This window comes from Phyllobates terribilis, unplaced genomic scaffold (genome assembly GCF_046119375.1).
Source record: "Phyllobates terribilis strain yellow unplaced genomic scaffold, ASM4611937v1 Scaffold_8__6_contigs__length_399053987, whole genome shotgun sequence".
Taxonomy (NCBI): domain Eukaryota; kingdom Metazoa; phylum Chordata; class Amphibia; order Anura; family Dendrobatidae; genus Phyllobates; species Phyllobates terribilis.
In genome coordinates this window covers 33841590-33866405 of record NW_027362768.1, presented here as the reverse complement: position 1 = coordinate 33866405, position 24816 = coordinate 33841590, and the positions used below count along the sequence as shown (strand labels likewise).

General features: G+C 45.5%; 1 protein-coding gene across 3 annotated transcripts in view; it reads left to right on the top strand.

The window, feature by feature from the left end:
- Positions 1–24816, top strand: part of CFH (complement factor H) — a 1056626-nt gene that overhangs the window by 796594 nt on the left and 235216 nt on the right. For all 3 annotated transcript variants that reach the window (XM_073642935.1, XM_073642934.1, XM_073642933.1), the window contains one exon: positions 5356–5538. In XM_073642935.1, coding sequence (XP_073499036.1) covers positions 5356–5538 — 183 coding nt within the window. The remainder of the gene's footprint in view (positions 1–5355; positions 5539–24816) is intronic.

The following is a 24816-nucleotide window of genomic DNA, read 5'->3' as shown; positions in this document are numbered from 1 at the left end:
GCCTGCTCTTTCAAAGCTGTCCACAACTCACAAGCAGTTTGAGGTTTATCACCTAAGCTTATGTGTTTCAGCACAGCCTGTTGCCGATTGGCTGAGGCAGTACTGCAGTGCCTCCAGTTTGTAACTGTTGTGGTGATATCTCAGATGGAGGCTGAACATGAGGAGGAGGAGGAGGATGATGCACAGGAGCTGTACACTGTGGGGTCAACTCTGACTGACATGGGGCCTGCAATCCTCGGTGTGGGGAGGTTGTGTTCCGTCCCAAGTTCCGACTGGGTCCCGGCTTCCACCCATGTTTACCGAGTGTACCGTCAGGGAGATGTACCGTTCCTGGCCACAAGCACTTGTCCACATGTCCGTTGTCAGGTCGACTCCACCAGTAATTGCGTTGTTGAGGGCACGGCAGATGATTTGGGACACGTGCTTGTGTAGTGCGGGGATGGCACACTGGGCAAAATAGTGTCGGCTGGGGACCGAGTACCAAGGCACGGCCACCGCCATAAGGTTGCGGAATGATTTCATTTCACCAGCCTAAAAGGCAGCATTTCCAACGCAAGCAGTCGTGAAATGTGCGAATTTAGGACTGTGTCCTGTGGGGCGTTGGCTGCGTATTTGCACTTTCGTTCAAATGTCTGGGATGTGGGCAATTGAACGCTGTGGTGGGACGTGGACATGGACATTGATGCAGTTTCTTGAGAAACTGCCATAACAAGTGAAGACTGAGAGGAGGGGGCATCTTTGCATGCAGTATGGACAGGGGATAGCCTTGCTCGCACAACAGGGGGATCTCTTACATGCACAACAGTGGAAGAAGCAGTGGTGACACCCGCTGACACTGATCGTGGACCCTGGGGTTTACCCCACAAAGTCGAGTGCTTTGATGTCATGTGCCTGATCATGCTGGTGGTGGTCAGGCTGGTAGTTTTGTCACCCCTGCTGATGCTGGCCTGGCAGCGGGTACAAATGGCCTTTTTAGAGTTATCAGCAGAGTCTTTAAAAAAATTCCAAACTCTGGAAGACCTACCGGTTTTACTGGCAACGTCCCTCGTGTTGGTGTTATGGGGATCGGTTGCCCACCTTCTGTTTGCGGCCACCAGACTGCTTCTTTCCCTGTGTGCTGCTGGCCTCACTCTGCGTGTCCTCCTGCCACGTTAGGTCAGTTACTAGATCATACAACACCTCCTCCTCTTCCACTTCCGCACCATGGTCCTCCTCCTCACTTTGTGGCAATTGTGTCTCGTCATCGTCCACCTCTTGTGACAAATTACCAGCGTCGCCTTCCTGTGGCCGTGGCTGTTCAAATATTTGGCCATCACTACATGGGATCTCCTCTTCCAGCACTTCAAGCAGAGCAGGCGAGGGGCCAAATATGGAAATGGACCAGTGAACAGCTCTTCAGAGTGTCCAAGTGTGGGATCAGTTGCTGTCTGACGACACTCAGCATGGTGGGAGGAAGGAGCATCAGGGTGAGGAGGAGTATGCGGTCGAGACTCACGGCTACAAACACTTGACCATGTGGAAGACAGACCGGAAGTGGTGGTGCCCAGGTGACTGGAAGTATTATCTGCTATCCAATTAATAACCTGTTCACACTGATCAGTTCGCAATAGTGGTCTTGTTGTTGTGTGATTCCCTAGTAATTCGGTCAAGAAGTTGGAGTGAGAAGATGTGGCTGTTGGTTGTGGCACATTTTCCCCTTGGCCACGGCCCCGTCCTCTGCACGCACCATCACCAGAACATCCAGTTCCCTGTCCCTTGCCACGCACCTTGCCCATTGTAAATGAAGTAAAATAGCTTACACTCGCAATATCAATCGCAAAAGGGTAATATAAAGGAGATTAGAACCTTGGAAGAGGAAAACCACAGTTCTAGTTCTCTGGCCTACACCAGAATCTTTTAAACAGATATATTTGTGTCTGAACAGTCAGCGACACACTCAAGCTGTTTTTTATGGAAAAATGGCAAGCAGGTTGATAACACCCAGATTTGAACCGTGGAAGAGGAAAAACACAGTTCTAGTTATCTGGCCTACACCAGAATATTTTAAACAGAAATATTTGTGTCTGAACACTCAGACACACTCATTTTTTTTTTTGGGGGGGGGGGGGATACCAAAAAGTTAATAAGACGCGTATTTGTACAGTCTGACTGAGGAAAAAACAAAACAAAACAGGATTTAAATGAAAAAAAAAGGATTTTTCCTGGCCCCTGAGACCTGGGGATAAGTCGAGCAATTTGACCAGCAGGAGCACACAGGACTGTAATGCAGTGTTTGTTGGTATAACCACTGCGTCTCCTATACAGCCTGCCTGCCTGATATCTGTGATGGATATTAGTCCTGAGAAGGACTGTCTGTTTGATTTGGCAGGCTTTAGACACCCTACACTACCTATTTTGCACTATATATCTCTCCCTAGCTCAGCAGCACTGACCCTACACTGTCTGATCCCGGGCGACTGTGTCCAAGTTGGCGGCGCCCGGTTTTAAATACTCGAGGTGACGCTGTGCGGCCAGCCAATCACTGTGATGCTCACAAACAACATGGCTGCGGCATTACAGTGACTGGCTGGCAATCCCTGCATGTTCATTGGCTCTGTAAAGAGCACCAAACACGCAGTGCGGAGACCCGAATAACCCGGAAATGCTCGGTGCTCGCCGAACCTCCCGAGTAGTGAGATGCTCGGGCGAGTACCAAGCAGTGTCGAGCATGCTCTCTCAACACTAGCGGTAAGGAAACTGTGGACCTCTTTTCTCATCGTTTTTGGTGTCCAGGGTTGCATCGGGATGTGTTTCAATATGTCTTTGCTTGTATTATTTGCGAGCGTTCTAAAGTATCGCATACCCGTCCATCTGGTACGCTTCTTCTGCTACCTATTCCTACCAGGTTATGGACATATTTGTCCATGGATTTTATTACTGACCTACCAGTTTCTGCAGCAAAATTGTGGTTTTGGTGGTTGTAGATAGATTCAGTAAAATGGTTCACTTTGTTGCATTACCGGCACATCCGAATGCCAAGACTCTTGCTCAGGTTTTTATAAATGAGATTGTGAAGCTTCATGAGGTTCCCTCCAATGTGATATCAGATCAGGGGAACAAGTTCATTTCCAAGTTCTGGAAAGCATTCTGTTCTCGACTGGGGGTGCAGCTGTCCTTTTTCTCTGCCTTCCATTCTCCAGAATTTGGAGACTTACCTCAGGTGTTTCGTCTCCCAAAAACCAGGAGGATTGGGCATCCTACTTACTGCTGGCAGAATTTTCCATTAATAATCATCGTCAAGAATCCACTGGTAGGTCACCGTTCTTTGGTGCATACGATTACCATCCACAGTTTGGTACTTTTAGTGGGGGTGGGGCTTCGGGAGTTCCTGAGGAGGAATGTTTACTTCATTGCTCTCTTCGGTGTGGTGGGGTAATAATTTGAAGTTCATAGGAGACAGGTATAAACGCATGGCTGACAGAAAACGCTTGCCAGGTCCGGACCTGAATGTGAATGACTGTGTGGTTGTCTACCAAGAATATTAAGTTGAAAGTTACTTCTTGGAAGCTGGGGCCTAGGTTTATTCTTCCCTATAAAATAACCGCCGTCATTAACCCAGCAGCGTTTTGGCTTGAGTAAGGACCTGTGGAAAACATTGTGGACCTTAAGGGCCTGAGAAAGCTCAAGAAACATGTGAAACCTCGAGCCCTCACCCCTACCGCCGCCCCTAATCATGGTTGTTGGTAATTTGGAGTTTCAGATTTCGAGGATTGTAGATTCTCGTCTCCAGTGTCGTTCCCTATAGTACTTGGTGCACTGGAATGATTATGGACCAGAGGAAAGGATCTGGGTTTCAGCATCACAGGTGAATACTCCCACCGGAGCTTCCCGGAAGTACTCACCGAGCATCTCAAACAGTGAGATGCTCGGGCAAGTACCGTGCAGTAGCATCACTAGTTATTAAGTTTAGGGTTCAACCACTTTTTCACACAGGACACTCTATGTTTGGATTTCTTTTTCCTGTAATAATAAAGACCTTCATTTAAAAACTGCATTTTGTGTGTACTTGTGTTATCTTTATGTAATATTTTAATTTGTTTTGTGATCTGAAACATATAAGTGTGACAAACATGCAAAAAAATAAGAAATCATACACTTTTTCACACCACTGTATGTATACCATGCAATACCACATCTCTTTACAGTGGGTCCCCTTGGAGGATGAAAGTTTCGAGATCCATTCTGACAGTGCACACTAAGCGGTGAATACCTCCCGAGTGTATGCACCCAACAGTGTCCACAAGCGCAGAATGGGCCTTAGTTTGGGCTGCTGCCAAAGCAGTTTCAACAGATGAGTGAATATGTTCGAAAAACATTTTCCAACCTCAAAATTGGCATTAACATTGCACATTCGGATTAGTGTTTGGATTCCCGAGAATAAATAAGATACGCCAATTCTGATGCTTATGTGGAAAAAGTCCTGCAACAACAAAGAGAAGGCCCATAAACCTCCCATGTGACAGCCCTTCCCCCGAAAGCCAGATCGTCCATCTAACCGGTAACTGACTTGTAATAATTGCTTTATATCTTTTGTACCCATACTTTCGTGTTTGTAACTCTGACCACTGTGTATGTATAGCCCTTATGTATATAGCATATTGTTTATTGTCCCCCTAAGGCGACTAAATATATAATTTAACCTTGGGCTGTTCTTTTATTTCGATCCACGAACCTTTACGTCCATAGTTTGGTCCAACGAACACACTACCGGGCTGGTTTCTAGCCCGATATAAGTCTGCTATATAAAATAGAAACTGGTGGCAGCTCTCCCAGGCCTTCCTAAAAAAATAATAATAATAATAACTAATAAATATTTTTCAAAAATGGATGCTGATGTAAAGTAGACATGTGGTAAATTTTATTAACTATTTTTGTGTGGTATAACTATCTAAGTTAACTATTTAAGGGCATAAAAATTCCAAGATTAAATGTTGCAAAATGTTCACATTTTTTATCCAATTTTTTATATTTTCATAAGTAAATGCAAATCATATCGTTCAAAATTTACCACTAACATAATGTACAATGTGTCACTAAAAAGCAGTCTCAGAATCACTGTGATATATTGAAGCGTTCCAGAGTTATTACCACATAAAGGGACACTGGACAGAATTGCAAACTTTGGCCCGGTTAAGAAGGTGAAAACAGGCGTTAATATTAGAAATATTGGTCTATCACGGAACTTGACATGTTATGTTCAGTTAGGCTGAGGTAAACTCTATGGCACTTGGAGACAGCGAACAATTACATTCTTTATTTCGGTTAGCTATTGTTATATTCACTTAGTTAATTTGCTTAATTGTTTTTCTTTTTCAGAAATCGGAGATGAGTGTGGTGCACCACCAACTGTACAATTTGGAGACACAGTGGATATTAGAAAAACTAACTATAAATCTCGTGAAATTGTTGAATACAAATGCAAAAACTATTATCTTCTTAAAGGAAATAAGAAATTGCAGTGTATGAATGGTGTCTGGGGAGAAGCACCAGTCTGTCTAGGTATGCTCATTATTATTTATCACTAAATGTGCATAAACTGCATGAAAGTATGTTACTAAGGTTAGTAGTACATGCACTGTGCTCGACCTGCTTGGCGCTTGGCAAGTATTTCCGGGTTGATCGGGTGGGAACTCTGGTCTCCTCCCTGCATGTTTGGTGCTCTTTAGAGAGCCAATAAACATGCAGGGATTGCCTGTCAGGCACTGTAATGCCGTAGCCATGTTGGTTGTGGGCATTACAGTGATTGGCTGGCCGCACAGCGTCATCATGTCTATATAAGACCTGGCGCTGCTCTGCTCGTCACAGTCTACCGTGGAACCAGGCAGAGAAGGGAGAGTTGCTGTTGTGTGAGGAAGAGATTTGCTTGTTTATAGTTAGTTCAAATGGAGATACACATACACATGCACACATTATATATCTTGTGGAATACTTTTACTAACAGTCCTTCTGAGGACTAATCTAGCTGCATATAATCAGTCAGCTTGCAGTGCATATAGCACAAAAGGGTCCATTGAACATCCTGTCTGCTGCTGCTGCTGTAATAATTTCAGATATTTGTAGACAATGCCCCAAATATCAGGGGCCAGGGCAATTTTTTTTATCGTAATAATGGCTATTTGCTTAAAAAGCAATCCAGAGTACACAATACTTGTGCTCCATTTGCTTGTTAGCACTACAGAATGCAGCCAGATCTGTTCCATATTTGAGCGATAAAAATCCAGAAATTTGAACTGAACGTGGAAAATATTGTCCTCCTTTTACATTCTGTTGCAGTGTGTCAGTCAAGCTATTCACACTAGGTGTCTGTGAAAAATAGTATTAGTAAATTACCGGTTTGCTATAAAAATTTCTCTGTCACACATATCACATATAACTCCATTCCAAAATCAGCCATTTCTTCCATTTTCATTTTGTTGCAGTGTGCCGGTCAAGCTGTTCACTCTTGGTGTCTCAGAAGAATAGTATCAGTAAATTACAGGCCTGCTATTTAAAACCGTGGTTCTCTTTCACACGTATCACATATAACTGTTTTCCAAAATCAGCCATTTTGCGTGAACGTGGAAAATATTGTCCTCCATTTAAAATGGGCAAGGTGCATGGCAAGGGACGGTGAAGTGGACGTGATGGTGATGTTGCATGCAGAGGACATGGCCATGGGCAAGCTGAAATTGTGCCACGACAAAGACCCACATCTTGTCGCTTGACCCAATTCCTGTCCCAATTACTACTGCAGCACAATACTATTGAACCCACAGCAGTGTCAAAAGATTGTTGGCTGGATAGCAGATAATGCTTCCAGTCACTTTGACACTGCCACCAGCACCCTGTCTTTTGGCACTACCACCACCCTGTCTTCCACACGGTCAAGTGTCAGTAGCCATGAATCTGGACCGCATATTTCTCACCCTGATCCTCCTTCCTCCCATCATGTCAAGTCCCCGGACACAACTGATCCCACACTTGGACAGTTAGAAGAGCTGTTCACTTTTCCATTTATAGATTCGATCTCCTTGCCCTGGCCAGCTTCAAGGAAGTCAAGATGAGAATGCGTGTAGCGATGACCAAATATTGAAGCAGCCACGGTCACAGGAAGGCAACGGTGGGAAAGTACAATTACTGTCGTAAGAGGTGGATGATGATGAGACACAATTGCCAGAAAGTCAGGAGGAGGACCAGGGTGCAGAAGTGGATGAATGGAAGTGGTGGATAATATAGTAACTGACCCAACCTGGCAGGAGAACATACAGAGTCAGGACAGAGGGGGAGGGAGGCATAGCACCACAAGAGGCAGGAAGAAGCAGTGTGGTGGCATCAGACACAAGGCGGGAAAGTTTTCCTCGTAACGGCAAAAATGACGAAAGTTGCCAGTACAACTTTTAGGTATTCCCGAGTCTGGTTATTTTTTAAAGACTCCGCAGATAATCCCAAAAAGGTTATTTGTACCACCTGCCAGGCCAGCATTAGCAGGGGTAGCAAAACTACCAGCCTGACCACCACCAGCATGATCAGGCACAAGGCAGCAAAGCACCCGACTAAGTGGGCCGAACCCCTGGGTCCAACAACAGTGTCTGCGGTTGACACCACTGCTTCTTCCGCTGTTGTGCGTGCACACCCATCCCCTCTCCATGGTGCATGCCAAGATGCCTCCTGCCCTGCATCTGTGGTTGCACACTCTCAACTAGCATCGTCAGCAAGCACTTTCACGTCCTTGTCCCAGCGCAGCGTTCAGTTGTCCCTAACCCAGTCCTTGGAACACAAGCGCAAATATGCAGCCAACGCCTCAAAGGTTGCTCTACTAAACTCTCACATTTTGCGAATGCTTGCTCTTGAAATGTTGCCTTTTAGGCTTGTGGAGACGGAAGCTTTCCGGAACCTGAAGGTGGCGGCCGTCCTTGGGTACTCGGTCCCCAGCCGCCACTTTTTCTCCCCGTGTGCTGTCCCCACATTACACGAGCACGTGTACCACAACATTAGCCATGTCCTCAACCACACAGTTACTGGGAAAGTCCACCTAACCATGGACACGTGCTTGTGGGCAGGGACGGTACATCTCGCTGACAGCACACTGGGTTAATATAGTGGAAGCCGGGACTCAGTCAGATCTTGGGATGGAACACGTCCTCCTTATGCTGAAGATTGCGGGCCCTGGGTCAATCAGGGTTGCCCCCACATTCTACAGCTCCTGCACCACCTCCTCCTCCTCTTCAGCCTCCATCTCCGAAATGACCACATCAGTCGCAAGCTGGAAGCACTGCCTCGGCCAAGTGGCAACAGGTTGTGCTGAAGGTAATATGCTTAGGTGACAAACTGCACAATGCTGAATAGTTGTAGACAGCTCTGAAAGAGCATGCATATCTGTGACTGACACCGCTGACCCTACAGTCAGGCATTTTCGTGTGTGGCAATGGCTGGAACCTGGTGGTGGCTCTGAGGCGAGGCAAGCTCACACACGTACCATGCCTGGTCCATGTGCTTAACCTCATGGTTCAGTGGTTTCTCAAAACCTACCTGGATCGGTTTGTCAAAGTACGCTGCATGTGTGCCCATTTTAGAAAGTCAACTACAGCTTCCGCCACCCTTGCAGTGTCAGCAGCATTTGCACCTTCTAGCTCACCAACTGATCTGCAATGTACCCACGCATTGGAATTCTACATTGCAGATGTTGTGAAGGATTTGTGAGCAGAAGAGAACAGTTTTTGACTACCATCAACAAGGCTGTAGGTATTCAGGTCAGACTCCACACATAAGACCTCAGGAGTGGGCATGGATGTCAGACATATGTACAATCCTCCAAAACTTTGAGGACTCCACCAAGATGGTAAGCGCCGATGATGCCATAATTAACATCATCATCCCGCTTCTCTGTCTTCTGAAACGCTCTCTGCTCACAATTAAAGAGGATGCATTGCAGGCAGAGTATGTTGAGATGGAGCAAGGAACCATACAGGGTGATTTCACACAGCCCAGCCTCAACTCATCCCAATGTGGATTGGATGATATTGAGGAGAAAGAGCAGGAGCTATAGCTGGTACTACTGTCATATCGTTTGTTCAACGTGGATGGCCTGAAGACAGGGATGAGGAGGATGAGGAGGAGAGCATGTTCAATCATCCTCTTGGTGAGGACATGGAAGTCTTGCCTCGTTGCAGTCTGGTACACATGACTGAGAATTTTTACGCTGCCCTTCCCGTGACACTCGCTTTTTTCAAATTTCGGGTGCCCGTCATCACTGATTGGTGACACTTCTAGGCCCACGCTTTCTGTCTCTTATTCCCACGCTGGACAGGCCTAATAATATTGGGCAGTACCAGAATGCCCTTGTTGCGGAATTCTTAAAAAATTTCCCATCTGAAAACACTGGCGGCAGAGGTCACAGTTCGTTGGACAACCAAGGAGTACAGGCGAGAGAGACACAAATGCAATCCATCAGAGGCAGGGGAACACTGTCCAAGTTCTGGGACAGTTTTCTCAGACCCTCCCATCGCAAAGGCCCTGAGGCGTGGGGTACTCTCCCAAGGAGTGAAAAGTTTCAGAAGATGGTGAGGGAGTACCTTGCCAACCGTACCAACGTCCTCCGTGATTCCTGTGTGCCTTATAATTATTGGGTATCCAAGCTGGACATGTGGCATGAACTGGCTCTCTACGCCTTGGAGGTCCTGGCCTGCCCTGCCGCTAGCGTTTTATCAGAGTGGGTTTTTAGTGCCGCTGGTGGAATTATAACCGATAAGCACATCCACCTGTCAACTGAAAATGCTGACAGGCTGACTCTTATTAAAATGAACAAGGGCTGGATTAGGCCATACGTCTCAACACCACCGAATGATAGCAACGTAACAAACTCAAATCCAGTGTCTTTTTTTGGGAGGTCTAACTCTATTCCCATGCACCTCTGTCTTCACACCCAGACATGGGTATATGCTTCCTGATTTTGTCTCTTTGCTCTTGTCCTCCTCCTTCTCCTCATCCTCATCCTCCACCAACATATCACTGCCATATCTACATCTCTTGCAAGGGGCATTGAAGAGCCTCCAAATTTTTGGCAGCCGTTGCAGTCACTGCATATGAAAGAGCAGTATAGGACACCCTCTCCTTTCTAATGGGAACATCTGTATGTGTCTTTAAATTGTTATTGGGGTTTTTCCCAAATTTTGGCAGCCTTGCAGTCACTGCATGGGCAATACCACTATAGGAGACCTACTCCTTTATAATGGGAACATTTTATTTACTGAGGCACGTCTCTATGTATCTTCAAAGGGGTATTGGGGTGCATCCAAATTTTTGGCAGCCTTTGCAGTCACTGTATACAAAATAACAGTATAGGCGACCCATTCTTTAATAATTGGAACAACAAAGCATAGCCGGCTGATGGCTCTCTAACAATAGTGAGGGCCAACTGCTGGCCCTTTAAGAATAGTAAGGGCTTTCTGATGACAATATATAAATAGTGTTTGTGACTTTCAAAGTCCCTCCTTCATAAATGAAACAGGATGTGTTTGATCATGCCTCACACACCACATGGCCAGATAAGGTTGTAAAATGTTAAAATGACATTTCCCAGTGAATGCATTTGTCTTGGTTGAAAGCAATGCAAAAGTGCAAAAACGCATCAAAAACGCTACTTGTGAACATAGCCCAAGGTGTGGAGGAGTATTTTTGGTTTTGGTTATTTATTTTGCCTGATATTCAAGTCATTACCCAGGAAAGGAGGTTCCTTATCATTTTTCCCAGAAAAATCCATTTTTGTTTCGTTTTTGTATGTTTCATTGTGCGTCCGTAAAAGTGGCATAATACCTCTGACAACATTGTTGACAGCAGTGACCTAGGAGTCAGAAATGCTTTCAGGGGTTCTCTCCATGCTGTCCTCATGTCATTTGAGCACTGCTCCCATTGATTTGGGCAATTTTTAGGCCCTCTGCAGACCGCTGGGGGGGATGGGGCAGGGAGGAGAAGGGCGCCGGAAAAATGCTAAAGTTTACCATACACTTACATTGGTCTCGTTGCTCGGACTGAGCACTCGAGCATTCCATTTTGGTCGACCCAAGCAACGAGTACTCGAGCATTTTAATGCTCGCTCATCACTAGTAACAATGTGTTGAACTTTTAACTTTCAGGCTCCATATCTCACCATTCACTACTGCATCTAACGTGACACTACCATCATTTTATAGATAATCACCTTGGCTAGCTCATACATAAATTTGAATTGCTGTTATTTAGCTTATGATTAGTTATGCAGATTCTTGTCATGTCACTGCAATATTACTGTTTTGCTCCTGGTAGTGGAAAAATTAAAAAAATCTTTTCTCCCTGTATACTGTAAACTACAACCTGTTCTCACATTCCCTAATACCTCAGAATGTTATTATGTTGATTCCCAAGAGAAAGATCACTGGTTAGACTTGAAGAGCAGCCATTTAGAAGAGTTCCCAAGAAAAGAGAAACGATCATCCAACTTATCGACAGTGGTCTCTCAGCCATGAAAATTTCCTCTGGGAAGGCATCTTCTGGACTGATAAGACCAAAATAGAGTTTTTTGGTAAAGCACATCATTTTACTTTTCAACAAAAAGGAATGAGGCCACAAATAAAAGAACACAGTACCTACAGTAAAATATGGTGGAGGTTCAAAGATGTTTTTTTTTTAGCTGCCTCTGGCACTGGGCACCTTAACTATGTGCAAGGCATCATTAAATCTGAAGATTACCAAAGGATTTGGGTAGAATTGTAGTGCCCAGTGTACGGAAGCTTTGTTGGTGTCCTAGATCATGGGTCTTCCAGCAGAACAATGACCCTAAATATAGTTCAAGAAGCACCCAGAATAATGTCCTCTCTTGTAGCTGGCAGCTGACTTCAGCGTGCTAGCATCGGGCAGCACATAACATTACTGCCATGCACCAGCAGTCACAGCCAACATCAACTGCTAGACTCCAATTGGCCGGCAGCTTGTATTGTGATGCAAGTCTCTACGCCATAATGTATTTCTGCTGAATGTGTGTCCTCGGACGCACCTACAGCTGAAATAGGTGCAAGCATCTAAATAATAAATTTATGAAATGTATTATTTCATAAATTACGTAATACACGTGAAAATAAGCAACTTCGTAATATACAGTACAGACCAAAAGTTTGGACACACCTTCTCATTTAAAGATTTTTCTGTATTTTCATTACTATGAAAATTGGACATTCACACTGAAGGCATCAAAACTATGAATTAACACATGTGGAATTATATACTTAACAAAAAAGTGTGAAACAACTGAAAATATGTCTTATATTCTAGGTTCTTCAAAGTAGCCACCTTTTGCTTTGATGACTGCTTTGCACACTCTTGGCATTCTCTTGATGAGCTTCAAGAGGTAGTTACCAGAAATAGTCTTCCAACAATCTTGAAGGAGTTACCAGAGATGCTTAGCACTTGTTGGCCCTTTTGCCTTCACTCTGCGGTCCAGCTCACCCCAAACCATCTCGATTCGGTTCAGGTCTGGTGACTGTGGAGGCCAGGTCATCTGGCGTAGCACCCCATCACTCTCCCTCTTGGTCAAATAGCCCTTACACAGCCTGGAGGTGTGTTTGGGGTCATTGTCCTGTTGAAAAATAAATGATGGTCCAACTAAACGCTAACCGGATGGAATAGCATGCCGCTGCAAGATGCTGTGGTAGCCATGCTGGTTCAGTATGCCTTCAATTTTGAATAAATCTCCAACAGTGTCACCAGCAAAGCACCCCCACACCATCACACCTCCTGATCCATGCTTCACGGTGGGAACCAGGCATGTAGAGTCCATCCATTCACCTTTTCTGCGTCACACAAAGACACGGTGGTTGGAACCAAAGATCTCAAATTTGGACTCATGAGACCAAAGCACAGATTTCCACTGGTCTAATGTCCATTCCTTGTGTTCTTTAGCCCAAACAAGTCTCTTCTGCTTGTTGCCTGTCCTTAGCAGTGGTTTCCTAGCAGCTATTTTACCATGAAGGCCTGCTGCACAAAGTCTCCTCTTAACAGTTGTTGAAGAGATGTGTCTGCTGCTAGAACTCTGTGAGGCATTGACCTGGTCTCTAATCTGAGCTGCTGCTGACCTGCGATTTTTGAGGCTGGTGACTCGGACAAACATATTCTCAGAAGCAGAGGTGACTCTTGGTCTTCCTTTCCTGGGGCGGTCCTCATGTGAGCCAGTTTCTTTGTAGCGCTTGATGGTTTTTGCAACTGCACTTGGGGACACTTTCAAAGTTTTCCCAATTTTTCGCACTGACTGACCTTCATTTCTTAAAGTAATGATTTCCACTCATTTTTCTTTACTTAGAATTTGTATTAAAGCAAGAAAAAAGCAGCTAAGAGTCTATTCAGTAGGACTATCAGCTGTGTATCCACCTAACTTCTGCACAACACAACCGATGGTCACAACCTCATTTATAAGGCAAGAAATCCCACTTATTAAACCTGACAAGGCACAACTGTGAAGTGAAAACCATTTCCGGTGACTACCTCTTGAAGCTCAACAAGAGAATGCCAAGAGTGTGCAAAGCAGTCATCAAAGCAAAAGGTGGCTACTTTGAAGAACCTAGAATATAAGACATATTTTCAGTTGTTTCACACTTTTTTGTTAAGTATATAATTCCACATGTGTTAATTCATAGTTTGGATGCCTTCAGTGTGAATCTACAATTTTCAAAGTCATGAAAATACAGAAAAATATTTAAATGAGGTGTGTCCAAACTTTTGGTCTGTACTGTATGTTATCAGAAAAATCTGCTTATTTTTCCTCATGACCAAAACAAACAAATGAAGGAAGGAAAGTAAATCTGTTAATAAGAGAGACCCCTGTGCATCCTGAATAGAACTGGTGATCTTCACAGGCAAACCTCCAAAAAAACAGAAGGGATTTAATAATATAAATGTACTTTATTCAAAAAATAATATCAAACCATACAAAACACAAAAATGATACAAGGATAGCAATTGGAAGAGATACAGCTAAAAAGAAAGCAGGATATGATAGTGAAAATTTCTGAACAGAGACCTGTATCTCCCATGTAAAGCCCAATGCATAATGGCAATCAATATACCTTGTGGCCTAGCATTAGCGTCCAGCCAGATCATATGTCACAATGACCAAGGATACGTACAGTAACTATGAATAACAACATCAAAAAGGAGACACAGCTACAGTCCTAGAATAAAAGGAAAGTACCAGACAGTATCACTGTAACAGATGGAAGGGGCGTAGATATGTGTGCATCTAGTGTCAAATTGCTATACATGCACATGATTCCCAACCGCACGCTGAGAACCACAGCAATTGAGGTAGACCAGAAAGTGCTCAGTGCATAAAGTACAGGTCCACTTATATGGGTTCACCATAGTATTCTTGTTGTCTAGATGGACAAAGCATAAGAGCCAGTCTGTCTAACAAGAAGCCATGATCCCAGAAGATGGCCAGTCATGGTATAGCACCGGCATCTCTGCCTTCTGCCTCTTTCCACCCGCAAAGATGCCGACCTTCTTACTGCCGTGGCCCCGATTGTGTGCGCGCCACTCCTCCGTCTGGTCCCTTAGAGTGCATGCACGCTCCCTGTCTCTTAAAGAGGCCGCAGGCACTGTCCAAAGATGTCCCCTGCCAATGGTCGTAGGGCATCTACTATATAAGGCTCCTGTCTGCCAACCGTGCCAACCTGTCAAGCTGCCATGCCAGTCAGCGCCTGTCATCAGTCCCATGGGAGTCTCCTACTCTCACATGAGGTCGGTTCTGGAGAAGTACCTGGTCCACCTTCCCGGTCCTTCCTTGGTACACTGAGTTGACTAAGCTGCCGTATATCCAAGGGTGGTCTGGGTAAAGCCCCTAGTTCCGCCCCTCCAGTCCCTCCTTGTACCACGGCACCGTGGTTCCACCACCCGGCATCGTAACAGTTTGCTCAGGCCATGGAATCCGGTGGCTCCCAGGCTCCCTGGTCTCTGACCTGTACCAAGAGGTTTCCCGCCTGAAATCCCAACAGGACATCATCCTGTCCTTTCTGCGGACTGTGAACTCTTGCCTGGATGCACTGTCTACTCCGTCCATGCCTGCCTCTACCCAAGAAGTAACTGTTCCTGTGGCATCTCAATCCAGTGGCTGTGGTGCACCCAGATTTGGACCCCGACTGTTTGCTCCTCCACACTTTGGCTGTGATCCCGCTCTATGTCGGGGCTTCATAAATCAGTGCACGCTGCACTTTGAGATCCTGGCTCATCAGTTTGCTTCTGACCGGGGTAAAGTGGTCTTCATCATGTCTCATCTCACAAGAGAGGCATTGGCGTGGCTCAGTCCCCTGTGGGAAAGGGGGGACCCACTGGTGTCTGATCTCCAAGCTTTCCTTGAGGCCTTACAGGAGGTTTTCGATGAGCCTGGTCTCATGTCCTTAACAGCCTCCTCTCTAGTCTGTCTGTGCCAGGTGAGTCTCACAGTGGGCCAGTACACTGTATGTTTCCGCAACCTCCCATCTGAACTCGCCTGGAAAAATGAGGCTCGGGTGGCTACCTTTTGGGGAGGCCTTTCTGGGCAAATCAAAGAGGAACTGGCCGGTCGTGACATACCCACCTCTCTGGATGACCTAGTGTCTTTGGCCACGTGGATTGACATCAGGTTCCAGGAGCGCTCTAAGGAGATGGTCCGTGAGAGAAGACCTTTACGCCTTGCTCCAACCTTTCAAAAACTGGTCTCGCTACAAGTCTATGCCTCGGCATCCACCCGAGAATCGATGCACACAGACCTGGTGACCATGGGCAAGGCTTGCCAGGAGGTCCGTCGCACTGAGGGAAGATACTTTCATTGAGGCAGTTCGGAGCATGTAATCTGCTCCTGTCCAGAGGGACTGGGCAACTTCAGAGCCTAGGATCACTTAGAGAGGTCATCCTGGACAAGAATCTTCCTCTCCATCCCTGACTCTGTCAGTAGTGATATCCTGCGGCCATATCCATTTTGTCGAGTCTGCTTATCTGTATTCCGGCACTGCTGGGAATATGCAATTTTTGCACATCTTCCATCTCCACGGCCTACCCCTTCATATTGTCTCAGACAACTGGGTCAGGTTTGCTTCATGCTTCTGGAGAGTTATGTGCAAGCTTCTGAATGTCGCTTTGGATTTCTCATGGGCTTATCATCCGCAGTCCAATGGCCAGGTTGAGCGTATCAATGAGAACCTCATTAACTTCCTCCGGCACCTCGTCAACACCCGCCATAGCAACTTGGTGGAACTCTTGCCTTGGGCCGAATTTTCTACAATAATCTTGTGAGCGAATCCTCTGCTAAATCGTTTTTTGTGGTATATGGTCAGCATCCCAATATTTCATTTCCTGTCTCTACTTCTGTCGACAATCCTGCTGCGGAGTCTCTCGATAAGAAGTTTTCTGAGGTTTGGGAGGACACAAAGTCAGCGTTGCTTCAGTCCTCTGAGTGGATGAAGAAACATGCAGACAAGAGACGTCTGGATTCGCCTCTATTCCGTCCAATAGACAAGGTCTGGTTGTCTTCCAAGTATGTCCATCTCAAAATACTTTCATATAAGTTGGGTCCGTGCTTCATTGGTCCATCAGAGGTTTTGAGACAAATTAATTCTGTGGCGTACAAAGTGAAACTTCCTGCCTCGTTACGAAACCCCAATTCCTTCCATGTGTCTCTCCTCAAGCCTGTCATCCTCAATCCTGTCTCTGATGTTCCAAGTACTACTCCAGCTCCAGTCTTCGCCGAGGACGTTTTTGAGGTAGAGAACATTCTGGCTACCAAGAGAGTAAAAAGAAAACCTTTTCTTGTGGATTGGAAGGGGTTTGGTCCTGAGGAGAGGTCCTGGGAGCCCAGGGAGAACATTCACACGCCTCTTCATCTGGAAAAATTTCTTGCGGGCTTGAAGAAGAGGGGGCATAACAGGGGTGTACTATGGCGCCAGCGTCTCTGCTTTCCTCCTCTCTCCCCCGGCAGAGACGCTGACCCCCTTACCAACGTGGCCCCAGTCCTGTGCATGCCACTCCTCCATGTGGTCTCCATGCTCATTATGCCCCAGGTGCGCGCAGATCCCAGGACACTGGGACGCTTAGGGTGCGCTCGCTCCCTGACTCTTAAACCGGCTGTGAACTCCATTCTAAGATGTCCCCGGCCAATGGCCAGAGGGAATCTACTATATAAGGCACCTCCCCCTACATGGAGGTGCCTGAGCAACGTTGTAAGTTTGTTGCTTTATCTTTCTTGTTCTCAGGTCCCTGTGCTGCCTGCCAGACTGTCTATCAGCCATGCCCGCCAGCCGTTCCCGTCTGCCAGCCGTGCTGACCAACCAGCCGTGCCCACCTGCCTGCTTGCGAACTGGTTAAGTTGTCGTGCTAGTCAGCACCTGTCATCAGTCCCGTTGGAGTCGCCTGCTCTCACACCAGTTCGGTTCTGGAGAAGTACCTTGTCCCCCTTGTTCCACGGCACAGTGGCTCCACAACCCTGCATCATAACACATGTAACGCCATCAAACTAAAGAAGTCTCCAAATGATATGTAAATATCCATGACTCACGGTAATAGTGAGGATTACAAAGCCATGGAAGGAAATGCCATGGATACACTAAAGCCTCAACGTGTGTTTTGCTGGAAGTGGCTTCATCAGGAGGTGTGGCTACTTTAAAAGAGTGACACCTTATATGTGCGAGTATATGGATCCGACGACCAATTGGCGCGCCCCTTGCGATGATTCCCTGCCCCCGTGATGACGCGGGACCGCGCACGTCACGCATTATGGGGAGGAAAACATGCATCATCCACCCCATCAGAGCGGCAACGCGACAGGCCTTTGACGCCACCGAGGTAGAGCAGCGCATGTGCGTAAGCACGTACAGGTAAGCTGGATGCTGCCCAAGACGTAGAATACTGTGAGTATGGCCGGGTCATGTAAATAAGGGCAGCACTGCTAGAGCACATGAAGTGGCCAGTTCACCATGCTACCGCAGACCGCACAGTCTCAGACTGGAGGGAAAGCATAAAAATCCTATATAAAGGAAGACAATCTTAAAGACTTGAGGCTGTCTATTTTTCATGTTAAAGGAGTTACACAGATGGATGGCTGTTGGTAGGGTTACCCCGCGCACTACACCCGGCATCCACCGCGCGCTCTCCCTCTTCCCATTCATTGTTAAAGCGCGCAATGGATGCTGGGTGTGATGCGGGGGTGGGGGGGAGTAACCTTGCCCACAACCCAGCATCTACCGCGGGAACCACGTCACTGATGTCACGCCTCACTTGACGTGACATCAGTGGCGGGTCACGTAATGCGTGTGAGCTGCCCGCGATAGCGCCGCTCACAGACAGTAACTGCAGCACAAGGTATTTACAAAAACTCTTTTGGGTCCCAAGGGAATACATTGGGGGAGGTAATAAAAAGTAGTGGATATCTTCTTTAAGACAGAACAGAATAGTCGGAGCTTGAATGATAAATAACATACATCTCAATACATAAATGGCTACTACCATTACTGTTAGACGATTAATATCAACAAACTAAAACACATGAAAAATCCGTAATTATCATTGGGAAAAGGTAAATAATATGTCCATATAGTGGCACTAGACATTATTATTCAATAACCAATAACTATGGAGAAGTTGATGTTCATAAGATAATTCATATAAAGGGACCGTAGTTGTTACACGCACGCCGCTAGGTTCAGATAGTGACGAGACAGGTTGCATGAATTCTTTGGAATCCTGGGGGAACCATTACTCAGGGTGACCGTAGACCATGTACTTCAGCTTCTCTCAGGCATACAGGGGTATTGACCCTCAGGCACCGACACGTAGGTGGTTTCACTTGCTCACCAGACACACTTGACAAGAATCCTCATAAACGGTAGAACAGTAGCATTTAATAAGAAGCCGCACAGCCAGTGCAAGTTAAGTCATATGAGCAACAGGCTCCAGTGACAAACAGTACAGTTTCCTTAACAGCACAACAGTTCACAGTCTTCCTAATTCAAAGGACACATTAATGAACACTGCATTCTTTCCGGCATAGTGAGATGGAGGGGGGGGTTGATGAGGGAGATGATACCTGTGACACCATTTCTTCCGATCCTTATCTTTCTGCCTGACAATACTCTGCACTGCTAGTTCAGGAGCTCAACCTGCCCTGTGTTTAGCTTCACTCCTGACTTGAATCCTTTTCATTGCAGGGGCACTTCTGTTAGATACTGAACTCACACACCACCTTTCTCTTCGGCTCCAGCCAGACACTAAACAATTTCCCCACAATCCCCCTGGGGCTCTGCTAAAACACTCCCCTTCTCCTGTGACTGTGTTAACCCCTCTAGTTGCTGGATGCTTCTGGAGTACAACACTTCCAGTCTCATGTTACTTCTAATAGTTGCTGAATGCTTTTAAAGCAACAACACTACTTCTGCATGTCACATTGTCCTTAGCATCTTCTAAAGGGAAACATCCCTTATACTTGAGCGTAAGTTCCTCCAGATAGTGAGATGAGGAAAGCCAGGCAGCAGAAAATACACAGCAACTTGATCCAAATAGCAGTCAGAGAATACAAAACATATAATTAATCAGAAGTAAAGCAGTAATATAAAAACAAGCACATAAAGCCAAAGGTGTCAGTCATTAAAACAGCACTATAATTTACAAAAAAGACTTGTAACTGACTGTTTCATTCAACCCTTTTGGGGACACCATATCCAGCATCACGATTCATTGTGTTTCTTTCTGCAATCAATTCTAGAGAAATACATTTTTTGGATCTTAAATTGAATGGTGACAAATATCTCAATACAGTAAAAATAACACCCTATAGAAAAGAGACTGCTAGTAATAGTATTCTGCAGGTCAATTCTTGCCATCCGCCGCATATCAAGAGTAATATTCCATATTGGGAACTAATTAGGACAAAACAAAATTGTACGGATAATACTGCGTTTGATATGGAAGCCAATGAAGTTTGTGACAGATTGGCAAAAAAAGGTTATCCTTATTGGAATCTTAAAAAAGCATACTAAATGGTATTGAGCCTAGAATGAAAGGATCTTCTCAAAAAAAAGATTTGGGATGTGAAACTTCCAGTGTAACATACCAATGTTACATCAGAATCTGGGGCTTATTAAAATTCTTACCAAGGATATTCAGTTTGTGACTAAGAGAGCCCCCACACTGGGTACCATCCTGTCCCCCAGTCTTTTCCTGAGTGAAGAGCATAGGCATTCTGAATCTACTACCTGGTTAAACTTTAGTGTTTTTTTCAAATGCGGAGCGAACCACTGTAAATACATTATTAATGACAGTTTTATTTACAGCTTGGACATGGTATATTGCTAAAAAACATCACAGAAAAAAACAGCCTTACCAACACCAGATCAAATTAACAATGCACTGCAGGATGCAGCAGACCCCAATGATAAAGGCGGGGGCAGCACAGTTGCAAAATACTGATTCGACAGACACCCACTCCATGAATTGGCAGATATGTGAGTGGCTGTGTAGTATTATAAATGCACAAAACTGCAGCTTGTAGAGGGCGCCAGTCACACAGATAGGTGTGGAGCAGACCGTCTAGCTTACAGCCTATTAATGACGCCCATAGTTTTAAATTGAGCTGGCTGCCCATCACTATATGCATGTATCCACCAGGACAAACTCCCCAATTCACCCACCCCACAGTAAAGGGCCCTGCTGCGCCCTGCAAAAAATGGAAAATGTGCAATAAAAAAATGAAAAATAATATACAAGATAAATACATTATATCAGGTATTGGTCGATATTTTGGCCAAAATACCCAAGCTCGTAAGCAACGTCAAGGGTCCCCATGCTTACGAGTCCCTTCGCTAAAATTAAAAAAAAAACTGACAGAAAAGGACAAAAATTCAAAAAAATGTTTCTGTTTTTTGCTGTGATGTTTTTTTTTTGGCTTGTGCTGTGACTGCACCATTCACACGCATAAATGTGCTTTGATGTAAACCATAAACCTGTAGTTCTGGCAGTATGTTTAGGGTCGTTGTCCTGCTGGAAGACGAACCTACACCCCAGTCTCAAGTCTTCACAGCCTCTAAAGCTATGTTCCCTTGATGAGATTTTGGTAAATTTTAGATGTTGCATAATTTCTGCACCTATTTAAATTAGATTATTTGCGTTTTTCCATTGTAATTTTGCGTCCTTTTTTTAACATGCATTTTTATCTTGTTTTTGACTTTGCATTTTTTGACTCTGTGTGGTGTGTCATGCTACAAATAAAGCATGACATACTTAGGTTCAGATTACATGTGTTTTTGATGCCTTTCCACTGCAGAGATTTCTATAAATCCCAACTGCTTTACTGGGACTGTAAGATGCTGCATTTTTGTAGCAGGCAAAGCTCATTGTGGGAATGACTCACCCCCTGGGCCGTGGGGCACTCAAGACTAGTGTTGAGCCACCCCCGTAGTGTTCGGGTTCGGTTCGGTTCGTCGAACACCGGGATGTTCGAGGAACTGTTCGTCGAACTGTTCGTCGAACACCTTAGAACACCGTCGAACACCGTTAAAACCAATGGCAGGCAAACAAAAACACATAGAACCACCAGCTGCCTATTTGTACCTAGCCGGACACAACAATATAGGGAAGCCCTTTTTTTCTTAATTATTCCATGAATTTCATGAAATAATTAAAAAAAAAAATGCGTGGGGGTTCGCCCTATTTTTGTGCCCAGCCAGGTACAACTAGGCAGCTGGGAGCTGGAATTTGCAGCGCAGGGAGGCCCAAGCTTTCTGGGCCCCACCCGCTGCAAATTGCAGTCCGCAGCCGCCCCGGAAAATGGCGCGTTCATAGAAGCGCCATCTTCTGGCGCTGTACCCAACTCATCCAGGGCCCTGGTGCGGTGGCTCACTGGGTAATAAAGGGGTTAAGGCCAGCTTGGCATTATCAGCTGGCCCTAAGCCCGAAATTCATGGGGTCACGCCAATATTAGACATGACCACCATGAATTTCTAGTAAAGTATTTAAAAAAACACAACACCCAGAATAAAGTCCTTTAATTGAAATAAACACACAATTCTTTATTGTTCTAAATTAAACCATACTTACTGTCACGCCCATTCCAGCTGAAGCCAATGTCTTCTGCAATAAAAGTAAAATAATTAAGCAACCTCATCCTTTCCTTTCCATGGTTCCCACGACAGCTTCAGCTCTGCTACATCGAGATGACAGGCTGGACCGCAGCAGAACGCTGCCATCCAGCTTGTCATCCCGCAGACACTGAGAAGCGCAGGCATGCTTGCGCTCCACAGTGTCTCTCTGTGACGGCATAAAGATGAGCCGAGGTCATGTCCAATGAACTCGGCTCACCTCAGGCACGTCACTGACAGCGTGGGAAAATTCTCCTGCACTCAGCGCTACAGCGTGAGAATTCTCCCACGCTGTCAGTGACGTGCATGAGGTGAGCTCATTCATGTCCAATGAACTCAGCTGACCTCATCCACGTCACTGACAGCGTGGGAGAATTCTCACGCTGAAGTGCTGAGTGCAGGAGAATTCTCCCACGCTGTCAGTGACGTGCATGAGGTGCGCCGAGTTCATTGGACATGAACTCGTTTCATCTTTATGCCGTCACAGCCAGACACTGCAGAGCGCAAGCATGCCTGCGCTTCTCAGTGTCCGCGGGATGACAGGCTGGATGGCAGCTTTCTGCTGCGGTCCAGCCTGTTATCTCGATGTAGCAGAGCTGGAGCCATCGTGGGAACCATGGAAAGGTAAGGATGAGGTTGCTTTATTATTTTTCTTTTATTGCAGGAGATCGTTGGCTTCAGCTGGAATGGGCGTGATGGTAAGTATGGTTTAATTTAGAACAATAAAGGAATGTGTCTTTATTTCAATTAAAGGACTTTATTCTGGGTGTTTGTGTTTTCTTTTAACTTTGACTATGGGGTTAGTAATGGGGGTGTCTTATAGACGCCTCTCCATTACTAACCTGGGCTTGATGTCAGCTGGCATTATAAGCTGACATCAACCCCAACCCTATTACCCCCTGCCACCGCACCAGGGCAGCGTGGAAGAGCGAGGCTAAGTGCCAGAATTTTCACATCCTATGTATGCGCCATTTCTGGGGCGGCTGACGGCTGGTGTTTCTAGCCTGGGAGGGGGCCAATATTCATGGCTCCCTTCCTGGGCTATTAATATCAGCCCCCAGCTGTCTGCCTAGCCTTTGCTAGCTATTAAATTAGGGGGTACCCCACGTCATTTTTTTGGGTGGGGTCCTCCATTTTAATAGCTAGTAAAGGCTAGGTATTCAGCTGGGGGCTGATATTAGCAGCCTGGGAAGCTCCGTGGGTATTACCCCCTTCCCAGGCTTCAAACATCTGCCCCAGCTGTCTGCTTAACCTCCGCTAGAGACTAAAATTACTGGGAACCCCACGCCAATTTTTTTTAATAATAAATCCTTTATTTTAACACTAAATGACAAGTACAGTAACCAACACTGTCACTGTACTTCATATATATGTGACTGACATGTTTCTATCTATCTAATCTATGTGTGATTCTCTATTCTTTCTGTTATAAATTGTCGGGTACAGATGCTGAATTGCCGGCCGGCTTTTTTAAAGAGACGGTGCATGAAAACACTATTATTTTTTTTAATAAATCCTTTGCAGTAAATGACAAGTACAGTAAGCAACACTGTCACTGTACTTCATATATATGTGACTGACATGTTTCTATCTATCTAATCTATGTGTGATTCTCTATTCTTTCTGTTATAAATTGTCGGGTACAGATGCTGAATTGCCGGCCGGCTTTTTTAAAGAGACGGTGCACGAAAACACTATTATATTTTTTAATAAATCCTTTACACTAAATGACAAGTACAGTAAGCAGCACTGTCACTGTACTTCGTATATATGTGGCTGACATGTTTCTATCTATCTAATCTATGTGTGATTCTCTATTCCTTCTATTCTAAATTGTCGGATACAGATGCTGAATTGCTGGCCGGCTTTTTTAAAGAGACAGTGCATGAAAACACTATTATTTTTTTTGAAAAATCCTTTACACTAAATGACAAGTACAGTAAGCAACACTGTCACTGTGCTTCTTATATGTGTGACTGACATGTTTCTATCTATCTAATCTATGTATGATTCTCTATTCTTTCTGTTCTAAATTGTCGGGTACCGGTATATGCCGCTGCTGAATTGCCGGCTTTTCATGTTTCACTGTGAGCACTGTTCCCATCAATTTGGGCAATCACTCTAATGCCACAACCACCATGGCTGTGGCATTACAGTGAGTGGCAGACAATCCCTGCATGATTGGTGCTCTAAATAGCGCCAGACATGCAGGACACGCTTTTGGTGCACGAACAGTTATCGAACATAACCTCGAACAGCCGAATTTTTTGCAAATCGTTCGGGTTCGTCGAACAACTCGAACACCACCCAAAACAGCTCGAATTTGAGATTAGCGAACAGTTCTAGTCGAACACCGCTCATCTCTACTCAAGACCGGACTTCAGGGCAATGCTGGGAGTCAAAGTGGCGACCCGGTCCCGTGGCTCAGGGTGGTCAGACCAGTGGTAGTCTATGATGTGCTGTAGGTAATGTCCGACTACGCCACCCGTGGATTGCGCTGAGGCTGGTGTTGTGGATGCAGCAGGGAATAGTACGACTCCCCACTGGAGGAGTGTAGCCTCAGGGCAGGTAATAGGATGCCGGGGGTGATGGTGCAGGTGCAGCAGTAACCACACAGAGTCCAAAAATGCAGTCCAGGGTCTTTTACTGATCTTATCACAGACCCACAAGGAGT